Here is an 11806-nt window from a genome sequence, read left to right on the forward strand (position 1 = left end):
GCCACCCAGGTGCCCCCAAGATGGCCTCTTTTCTTAAGCCTCATGAACCAACAACCTCTGCTAGTTTCCAACTTCTTCTGCAGCTTCCTCAGGCTTCATAGAATTGAAGAGACTTAGGGCCTTGCTCTGGATTAGGCTCTGGTTTCAGGGAATGTTGTAGCTGGTGTGATCTTCTATCCAGAATACTAAAATTTCCTCTGTAAGTCTGTTTCACTTCTTTATCATTTGTGTGTTCATTGGAGTAGAACTTTTAATTTCCTTCAAGAATTTTTCCTTTGCATTCCCAACTTGGCTAACTGGTTCAAGAGGCCTAGCTTTTGGTCTTTCATAACTTTCAACATGTCTTCACTAAGCTTAATCATTTCTAGCTTTTGGTTTAGAATGAGACATGGGTGACTTTTCCTTTCACTTGAACATTTATAGCCATTGTAGGGTTACTGGACTAATTTCAGTATTGTGTCTCAGGGATTAGGGGGGCTTGAGGAGAGGGAAAGAGATGGGGGAATGGCCAGTAGGTGAGGCAGTTAGAACACACACATCTATCAATTTAAATTTACCATCTTAATGCGTGTAGTTTGTGGTGACCCAAAACAATTACAGTAGCAACATCAAAGATCACTGATCACAGATTACCATAACAAATAATAATAATAATAATGATGATGATGATGATGATGATGAAAAAGCTTGAAATGTTTCGAGAATTACAAAAATGTGACTCAGAGACAGGAAGTGAGCAAATGCTATTAAAAAATGGCACTGATAGACTTGCTAAATGCAGGGTTGTCACAAATCTTCAGTTTGTAAGAAATGCAATATCGAGGGGTGCCTGGCTTGCTTAGTTGGTAGAACATATGACTCTTGATCTTAGGGTTGTGAGTTCAAGACCCACACTGGGCGTGGAGTCTACTTTAAAAAATGAATTGCAATATCGAAGTGCAATAAAGCAAAACTATAAAATAAGGTATGCCTGTATTTGCTAATCTAGGAGGGGTTACGGAATTGGAGCCTGAGGTTCTCCTGCTCTGAGGCTTTTAAGCATATCCATACAGCACTGTGCTTTTCCTCCTGCCCACCCTACTCTGGAAACAGAAACCACCAAGACCTCTATATCCATATATGATAGCAAAGTAGCCATAACAGAAGACCTGAATAGGCTTTTATCTCCAAGAAGACATACAAATGGCCAAGAGACACATGAAAAGATGCTCAACATCACTCAGCATCAGGGAAATACAAATCAAAACCACAATGAGATACTACCTCACACTGGTTAGAATGGCTAAAATTAACAACTCAGGGATCAACAGATGTTGGCAAGGATGTGGAGAAAGGGGAACCCTCTTACACTGTTGGTAGGAATGGAAATTGGTGCAGCCACTCTGGAAAACAGTATGGAGGTTCCTCAAAAAGTCAAAAATAGAGCTACCCTATGACCCAGCAATTGTACTACTGGGTATTTATCCAAAGGATACAAGCATAATGATTTGAAGGGGCACATGCAACCCAATGTTTATAGCAGCAATGTCTACAATAGCCAAAGTATGGAAAAAGTCTAGATGTCCATCGACAGATGAATGGATAAAAAAGAGGTGGTACACACACACACACACACACACACACACACACACACACACAGAGGAATATTACTCAGTTATCAAAAAGAATGAAATCTTGCCATTTGCAACAATGTGAATAGAAATAGAGGGTATTATGCCAGGTGAAATAAGTCAGTCAGAGAAAGACAAATACCATCTGATTTCACCCATACGTGGAATTTACACTGAAATTTTAGATAATATATTACATAAAATAAAATACATGTAAAATTTAAACAAATTACTTGATTGAATAACAGAAGATGGCTCTTTAAATTTTTCACCAATAATAAAACTAGCTCTTATTTTAAGTAAGTGTTCATACACAAATATGCCTGTAATTTATTCTGCAAAACCTAAAGTTTGGAATAATGAAATCTTCTGGATGGATCATGTGAGGCATTTCACTTACTGGTAAATTGGAAGATAACTATCTAATTCTGCCAGAAATTTTACATTGTAATCCTCCCTATCCCCCTAATAAAGGGATATAATTGAATTTTGGGAAACAGTGAGAGAGATATTATAAGAGAAAGTCCTATGGTCTGAAGAATAAGACTTGATCAAAGTGCTTTAATATGTGTTACAAAATGCTGGAAGCTCCAAGGTAAAATCATTCTCCCTACAATGTCAGGCCCAACTACATCTCTCTCTTTACTAAAATCTTTCAATTTAGTTAATTGGATAATTTTTCTCTCTTGGAATATATTCCCAATTTTATAGCCGAAGTCGACAGGAAAATAGATTCATTTTGTAGAAAACTGCTTTACAAACACATGGGTCAGAACATTTTTACAAAGGAGGGATGCAGGCATTATCTCACTTATATGAGTTTAGCAAATTTTGTTTCCTTTAAAAAATCTGAAGAGAAGATGTTGTGTACACAAAACATGTCTGTACTTGAATAGCATGATTCCAGGTATAGATACATGTAATAAAAGAGATCAAAGCATGCCAAATAATTGCTAAGTACTTTCTTTGCATTACACGAAGATCAAAATATGTGCTAACTCCAACAGCATCACTGCACTGACTGTGCATTTACTAATTTAAAATACATATCTCGATTTCTCAGGAGTTCTTGATGAGTTCCCTGTTCCTTTATTTTCCCATTGTGCAGGACCACTATCAGATCTGCATTCTGTATTGTGGAGAGTCTGTGAGCAACCACTAGGCAAGTCCTTCCCTTTCTGGCCTTATTGAGAGCATACTGAACCACCTAGAAGAGAAGAGGAACTGTGATTGCTAGCTTGACTTAGATGCTAATAAACTTACCCAAATAAATTGATAAAGGTAATCTAATAAGAGTGTATTTGCTTATCCCCAAAGGCAATTGCCCTGCTTTGTGAAATATTCACCATACTCAATAGAAATCTAGAAAAAGTAATTATAGACACATTTAGACTTCTAATTAGAAAAGCTTTGTGATAATGAATAAAAATAAGATGGTTGTCTGTATGTAAGTAGGTGGTTCCAAACTCAGAGTCAGAAAATAATATTTCCACACCTAAGTAGAATGCTTAATTTACTTACTTAATTTCTTCTCATAGCATTTATTTATTTATTTAGGTAGAATTTAGCTATAAAATTGTCCTGGGTAACCTCTCAGCTATGGTAGGTTATAATGTTGTACAGAACAAATGAGAGTGGAGGCTGAAAACCAATATTTGTTGACTATAAAAAATATTCATTCCAATAATGGGTATCTAATTTAAGTCCCTGCAATAACCCATAAGGTGGGGGATATTTTCATTTTTGTGATGAATAAACTGAGATTTGGAAAGTCCAGGTCACTTGAGCAAGGTCATACTGCTAGTAATTGATGAATCCAGGATTACAGCTCAGGTATGTCTGATTCCAAAAATCATGTTTTTCTTTCATAACACACTGTGTCCTTAGGAGTCAAGAATGATAATCATCTACAAATAGCAACTGTGTGATGGTTAACCACATAAGATCTTAGCTCAGACACCCTCTATTAAAATTCAGAGAAATTACTTAACTTTTTAAAGCCTTAGTGTGCTAACCTATAAAACTCACATGGCTAATAAAATAAGCTAATTCATCAAGTTGTGAGGATTGAGATTATAGCATATAATGGACACTTGGTAAATTTTAAGGTTATCATTCATTCAACCAATGTTCATTTAACAAGTAAGTGCCTACTATGTGCAAGAAACTACTAGAGCACGAGGACATATAGCAAACTTAAACATCTGAAGGAGCTTGCAGTGTAGGTCTATTGTCACATCTCTTTGCTTCCTTGCTTTCTTCTCAAACAGAGCTAATTGTCTATAGAAGATGGAGTAACTAGTGGGCTCTGACACTGCAGTGTAGATTACTCTTTTATGCATGCAGATTGCCTTATTAATTTGTTTGGTATCGTAATAATAATAATAATAGAATAGTAAAGTTATTTTTCTTGGGCTTTTTCCTTGACTGGAGAAACATTTCAAGAATTGGGCCTTTCTGATAAATCAATTCAAATGAGAAAACCTTTCTAGAACATAAGATGCCCTGTGTCCCAACTCCCTCCTTCCCACCAGCCTCTAACTTTTTTTTTTTTTTAAAGATTTTATTTATTTATTTGACAGAGATACAGACAGCCAGCGAGAGAGGGAACACAAGCAGGGGGAGTGGGAGAGAAAGAAGCAGGCTCATAGCGGAAGAGCCTGATGTGGGGCTCGATCCCATAACGCCGGGATCACGCCCTGAGCCGAAGGCAGACGCTTAAGGACTGAGCCACCCAGGCGCCCCTCTAACTTTTTTTTTTAAAGTCCAAAACCTTAATTAGAACTTGTGACCCTATGACCATAATTCTCTCAGGTCTTTCTTGCCCCAGACTGACCTTCATTTCTTCCACAACACTCCACTCTCTTATTTGGTATAATATTCTGAGATGAAATAAGAGAATGTTACCTTTTCACTCTCATTATCAAGGGCTGAAGTGGCCTCATCCAACAGTAAAATTTTTGGTTTCCGGAGAAGAGCCCTTGCAATAGCTAGTCTTTGTTTCTGGCCTCCGGAAAGCAGAGTTCCTTTCAGTCCAACTTGTGTGTTGTATTTCTATTACAGGAACATGCAATTAAGAAAGCAAGTCTTGGTTATTTAAATTAGCATGGCAACTGTGGGCGAGAACCATCTAAATATTTCAAATTTTGCTACTCTCGAAAATTTGTATCCCAACAAGTGCTGAAATCTATTCTTGGGCTTTGCTGAAAATAAAAGCTAAACCAGCAGTAAACACTACCATCTCATTTACATATCTACACTGATCACAAACAGCAGACCTTTGCCATTATACGTCTACAAAGGGATTGTTTGAATTAAAGCATAAGAAAAAAATTACTGGCGAAAGAAAGTTCTCAGTAAACACAAATCTTTTTGCATTAAATTCCATTACCTTCTATTTTCAGGTCAAAAAGAATTAAAGTATATAAAAACAAGGAAATCACTGGGTTTCTTCACTCTGGCTCTCACCAAACCTCTAGGGGCACATCTCTCCAGGGAGCGGGATTCTGTTCTCAGTTCTTCAGGTATCTTCCTGGCAGTAAATTAGGCTGGCATCTGGAGATAGTCTGTTCATCTTTTCAGGCCATAATAGTGACATTTAGCACTCCCAATGTTTCCATGGCCCTCCTACTTACTAATGACCTTTCCTCCAGTGTTTTCCTCCACAGAAGAATAAAGAAACTACTAGAGGAGTATCCTAAAGCTGCTGTAGTCTGCTAAATCATGACCGGTCATATAAGCAGGCTCCTCTTGCTTTCTAGATTGTCCCATTGACTCTACTTCCCTTCAAGGTTTCACACTGCTTTCTAGTACACAGTGCCAGTTGTCTAACAGGTATATGCTACTGATATCCAGATAAGAATGTGTGGATGGATTGACACCACCAGGAAAGCAAGTCTAATTATACAGCCTTCCAAAGGTGGATCCTGTAGCAGCATCACAGAGAAGATGCATGTGATTAATACGCTGTTTTGTCTTAGTGCCTTAGAGAAGCTTGAATTAATTGCCTTTTCCTCCACATCTGACTGCCTTGCCTTCGAGGGGTACTATTTGGGCAGAGCGGGTATCAAGAGAGCCTGTGACACAACCTTATGATAAATGCGTCTACTTCATCTTAAAGTTCATTTTTCAATTTAAGATGGACAGTTGTTTGCTTTATATAAAACAAAGGTATCTGAGTTACTAAAGCCCAGTAAAAGTGTCTTCTCTGAGGTGAATGCTCTCCAAAGAAAACAGACGTTATCTCCTCTGTGCTTTTATATAGGACTGCCAGCACGCTGGGCGCCTGACTTCTAAAATACATTTTATTAAGTTTGGAATCACAGGGCAGGATAATCAGATAAAACCATGTCATTCATTTCCACACACCACAAAGTTCCCATCTAAATTAGAGAATCCAACCCTGAAACGAAAATTGAGAGAGGACTGGGTGGAGGTAATAACGGTTTGTAGCACTTTTTTGCCAGTCTAGCTTAAATTGTACATGGATTGTTCTAGTGTAGCTGAAGAAGATAACAATACTAGCTTAGAAGTCACTTTGCATTTCTTGGCCTTCTCTGGATTGCAGGAAGATATTAGCATCAAGAATGAATTGGATGAAAATTAAATTCGGATGTTTTTGTCTATCATTAAGCAAAACAGATTATAAATGTGAATATATACATTGTCTCAATATCAACCTAAAAACATTTTCAGATACTGAAAGTGAAGGTTCTCATTTTTTAATGAAGAATTACAGGGGTACCTGGGTGGCTCAGTTAGTTAAGCATCTGCCTTTTGCTTGGGTCGTGGTCCCAGAGTCCTGGGATTGAGCCCCTCATCGGGCTCCCTGCTCAGTGGAAAGCCTGCTTCTCCCTCTGTGCCTCCCCCAGCTCATGCGCTCTCCCTTTCTCTCTCAAATAAATAAATTATATCTTAAAAAAAAAGAAAAGAACTACAGAGTTTCATTCTCCTGCTTAAAGGTTTTCTTTATTTTTATGAGAGAGAGTGCACAAGCAGAGGAAGTAGCAGGCAGAGGCAGAGGGAAAAGCAGGCTCCCCGCTGAGCAGGGAGCCTGACTTGGGGCTCAATCCCAGGCCCCTGACATCATGACCTGAGCCAATGCTTAATCAACTGAGCCACCCAGGTGCCCCTCATTCTCCTGTTTAAACTGCAAATCTAAATCCATTTTCTGGCAAACATTGGGATGGATGGTGAGTGTCTTGAAATATGCAACCTGTTTATGACATCCTCAAGGAACAATGGCTCCTCAATATGAACCTAGGGCTAAAAGCCAGTTGGGTTCTAGAGGGAACATCAGAAAAAGTCTAATCCTAAACCAACTGTATCCTAGAGAATCCCTGCAAGCCCTGGGGAGGAATTTAGGGTGGTTTCAGTGGTTGAAGTCATATTCCAGTAGCCATGATGTGGCTTGACTGAGAGCTGCATCTATACCTGGTATGTTTCCCAGAGGATCCTCAAGACCAAAGCGGTGTTGCTTCAACTCCCCTCCTAGGTGGATATTTCTGGATGTCTGCGGGTCATCTCCATGGCATATGGTATAAATGTGTTACCCTTATTGATGTCTTGCTATTCACCCTCTGAGTTTGAGTTGCCAGTCAGGTCCACAATCCCTTACCAGAAACCTTTAGGGCTCTATTTGTTTAAGAATTCTGTTTTTTGGGGTGCCTGGATGGCTCACTTAGTTAAGCATCTGACTCTTGATTTCAGCTCAGATTATGATCTCAGGGTCGTGAGATCGAGCCCCTCATTGGGCTCTGTGCTGGGTGTACAGCCTGCTTAAGATTCTCTTTCCTGCTTTGCCTCTCTGTCCCGCACTCTTTCTCTCTCTCTCTAAAAAAAAAAAAAAAAAAATTATTTAGTAATCTCTATACCCAACATGGGGCTCTAACTCACAACCCTGAGATCAAGAGTCAGCTGCTCTACCAACTGAGCCAGCCAGGTGCCCCTGTTTGTTTGACTTTAGAAGAAAATACACCACAAATTGTATATACTACATATTATATATATTTAGTATGTGATATATAATAGCACCCCAGAAGTTCTGGGGAAGCAAGTGGTAATCATATGAATATTTGTGCAGAAATATTTGATTATTCATTCTAAGTAGGATTAATAAAGACTACATATGGCTTCACATCATTTTGGCCACCACACATACAAAACTTGTGTGTAAGGGATGGAGTTTAACAGTTTTTGGAAGTTGAAACTGAGGAACAGAAAATGTGGACCTGCATTGCTCTCATCCAGAATGTTGTAAAGCACCAGAGCTTGTCCTTTTAATGCCAATCTCTGCCATCACCAAAGGCCACAGTGCCTCTTGGATGAGCAAACAAAAGGCTGAGTTTCAGCAGCAATTTTTGCTTTAAAATCTGATCACATTATTTCTTTGCCTAAAAATGTCTAGTGGGACATTTCCATCCAATAGGATTGGAAATCCTATTTCCAATAAGACAGAATCCAAACTTCTTAGACTAGTATATCAGAACCTTCACATTTAGTTTCTGCTCATGTTTTGGCCTCTTTTCAATTCCTCATTTTATGCGTTATACTCAGGATTTTAAATTTATTTCCTTCCAAACACCTGAAACTCTTTTACATGTTTATGTTTCCATGTGAGCTTATTCTGTCTTCTAAGTATGGATTTGTCTCCTCTCTGCCTGGAGAATTCCTACTCATTCTTCAAAACCTGCTTTAAAACAGCATCTTCTGTGTGATTTTCTCTGAGCTCCCAGAGAATTTGTCATTCCTTCCTTTGTACTCTCATCACACACTCCGTGTGCTTTCATTCCAGCAGGCTGTCCAGTGTATCATATGCTTTCTTGCTCACTTTTCACAATCCTGAACCACATCTTGGCAATTCCACCTTTCCAATATCTTTTAAATCCTTTTCCTTGTTTTATTTTACTTTATAATTTCTAATTCAGGCATTCATAACACTGGAAATAGCTCCTAAGTCATCTCCCAACTCCCTGTCTTTTCCTCACTACAACAAATGGTCATTTACATTGCTGCTAGATGTGATGTCCAATGTCCTATTCCAAAATGATATCTTGGCACAGATTTCTTTATGGTGCTACATATTTTTTCAGTAATGGTGATATGAAGGCAAACTAAAGTTAAACTTAAAAATACTGAGAAACAAGTTATTCTTTCTTTTAGTAAATAACATCATCTTGATTTCCAAAGTTCATTGTAAAAAGTTAGCACACTGAGTCTCTGCAAAATGTAGTTTTGGGTAAAGCTGGGATATAGTACAACAAAAATAATGAAAGATAATAAACAATTTAAGTGTAAAAGTCAAATGGTATAAATATGTGGTAGGTGAAGGAGTGGTGGGAACTCTTCTAAGTAAGGTGGCCAGGGAGGGTGTCTGCAAAGATGACATTTCAAGGAGCTTGAAGGTTAAAGAGCTGGCTCTGCAAAGAGCCAGAGGAAGGGAGGTCCTGGCTGAAGAAACGGCGAGTGTAAATGTCCTGAGGTAGGGAAAAACTTGGTGTGTTCATGAGATGAAAAGAGGACCCTGCGGCTGGAGCAGAATGAGCATATGGTGAGGAAGGAACTGGAGAGGTAAGTAGGATCGATCATAGAAAGCTTTGCCAGCCACATAAGAAATTTGGACTTTATTCTAAGTACAAAGGATGCCATTAGGAAGTTTGAAGCAGGAGGGACAGAATCTAATTTATGTTTTCAAAAGATCCCCCTAGTTACTGTGAAGAAGGAGAATTATAATTGGGCAGACGGGCAGCAGGGAGACAGACTAAGAAGCTACTGGAGTGGTCCGGGGGTGGGGGGAATGATGGTGGTATAGACATGAGTTGAGTGTATATGGATAAAAGGTAAAGAAACAAATAAGAAAACTAATTCGGTGAATATTAATACAGTTTGGTCTTGGGAAAACTAATCACAGAAAAATTTCAATCTTTGCTTTTTACATACAACTTTATATTAGATGTTAGCAAAAAATAAATTGTATGATTCAAGTAGCACATAAAAACAAACACTTAGGCTTACCTGGCAACTTTGCAATTCAAGATTTCAGATATTTTTCTTACCTCAGGGAGACCCTCAATAAAAGAATGAATATTTGCTGCTTTTGCTACTTCTTTTATTTCATCTAACGGCACAACACGGCTGTTATCACCATAGGCAATGTTGTCGGCAATGCTACAGTTGAAGAGTACAGGCTCTTGAGAAACGATTGCCATTTGGGAACGGAGCCATTGTACATTCAGTTCCTTTGCATCCACACCATCAAATAGCTGCCAAAAGCAAAATGGAGAACGGTATGTGAAGATCCAACAACTGTATCATGTCACAGTTCACTATATTCAAACATATAGAAATTATAACAAGAAGGGTAGGAATTCAAGCCTACCTTACACTAAAATGCTACCCAAGGATGGACTGTAAATCATATTGTATAGAAGCAGAGTGTAACTGACTAAAATGCCAACTCCTAAACTTACTTGACATTTCTACAAATGGCCACATAGTCTAGAGACTTGCCTGGAGTCTAGAGTAAAGCCTGGTGCTTTGTGCTGAAGTCAGATGGAAAATGAGCAACCTCTACTGTAATAGGACCCCACTTTATTAAAGCCCAGAGAGAGAAGGTGTAGGCTGATACAGTAGTCACATATAAAGGTATGTCATTTTGTACACAGTCATGCTTATTCACATGAACATATAACAACATTCAACTGGCATTTGATGAGCATACCTACTAGCTGATGTGGACTCTTCAGGTACCAGGGAAATAGTGGTAAGCAGGACAAAGCTCTTGCCCTCCTGTAGTTTATATTCTAGTGGAGACAGGCAGGCAATAAACACACTAACAAATAATCAACTCAAAAAGGAAAGTGTCATGAAGACAGGAAAATGGGATTGAGAGTGACTGAGAATGTAGGGAGGATGTGGGAAACAGGTTGGTGAATGGATTATTTTCTACAGAGTAATCTAAGAAGCCCTACCTAAGAAGTAGCATTTAGATTGATATTTGAATGATAAGGAGTCAGCAAAGAGGTTGGAGCAAGAAAATTCCAAGCAGGAGAACAGCAAGAACGAAGGCCATAAGTGAGTTTAGAGAACATAAAGAAGCCAGTGAGACTGACACACAGTACACAAGGTGGGGAGTGATAGGAGTTTGGAGAGAGGCAGAGACCCGATCATGAAGGACCATGATTGATGGAATGGACTCTGTTTTATTCTAACTATGGTAGGAAATCACTGGAGGGTTTAAAGGAGGGGATATGCTATGTTATGTGCAAGTAGATGACTGTTACCTAATTTTGGACTAATTGTTAACTCATTGTTATCACTGGTAACAAGGGAGCCATTCTGGACCATTTTATTTTGCAAATAGTCACTGAGAATCTGCGATGAGAAAAAAAACCCATGTAAATTGCAGGAGAATGAGGACTAATATGAGTCTTTGACTTTTAGGGGCTTAGGATTTTTGTGGGGAGGAGAAGGCAGAACAGGAAGGTGTATGTATGTGTGTGTGTGTATGTGATGTGATGCTGGCTGGGGGGAGAGGATAATTGAAAACCTGAATATAAGGAAGAGTAAGAAAGGTGCCATTTGAGAAAAAGTCATTGGAATTCTAAGGAGAGAGAGGTTGCATTTTTTCTTTTTTTTAGATCAGGATGCAGGACTTAATGGAGCTGATTGATTGATTGATTGATTTTAAAGATTTTTAATTTATTTATCTCAGACAGAGAAAGAGAGAGACAGCATGAACCAGGTGGGGGAGAGTCAGAGAAGCAGGCTCCCAGATGCGCAGGGAGCCCAATGCGGGGCTTGACCCTGGGATCATGACCTGAGTCGAAGGCAGACGCTTATTAACCTACTGAGCTGGCCAGGTGCCCCAACGGAGCTGATTTAGATAAGCCCTAACCATGCTTAAAATTTTGAGAGTTGGTGGGTGGAGAATGCCAGTGGGAATAGCAGGAAGCCTGAATCAGGGTGGCAGAGGAAATTTATCTCTGTCTTAAAACAAGAGGATAAAGGAAGAGCCTAGATACAGATATTAGACCCCTCCTCCAACACCTGTATCCTAAAAGAATTCCATGTCTTCATAAGATCAAAATTTCTTTTTTTTCTTTTAGAATTTCAAATTTGTAGACTTTTAATTTTTCTTAGATTTAAAAAAATGTAAGTATAGTTGACACACAATATTACAATAGTTTCAGGCGTAC

The 11806-nt window shown here is 38.8% G+C and overlaps 1 protein-coding gene across 1 annotated transcript in view; it reads right to left on the reverse strand.

Moving 5' to 3' along the window:
* Positions 1–2619: 2619 nt before the first annotated feature.
* Positions 2620–11806, reverse strand: part of ABCB5 (ATP binding cassette subfamily B member 5) — a 120662-nt gene continuing 111475 nt past the window's right edge. The window contains exons 25-27 of the mRNA XM_045793653.2: positions 9665–9871; positions 4518–4664; positions 2620–2817 (exon numbers count right to left, since the gene is read on the reverse strand). Coding sequence (XP_045649609.1) covers positions 2620–2817; positions 4518–4664; positions 9665–9871 — 552 coding nt within the window. The remainder of the gene's footprint in view (positions 2818–4517; positions 4665–9664; positions 9872–11806) is intronic.

This window comes from Ursus americanus, chromosome 3 (assembly GCF_024610735.1).
Source record: "Ursus americanus isolate L20-20 chromosome 3, mUrsAme1.1.p, whole genome shotgun sequence".
NCBI classification, from domain to species: Eukaryota; Metazoa; Chordata; class Mammalia; order Carnivora; family Ursidae; genus Ursus; species Ursus americanus.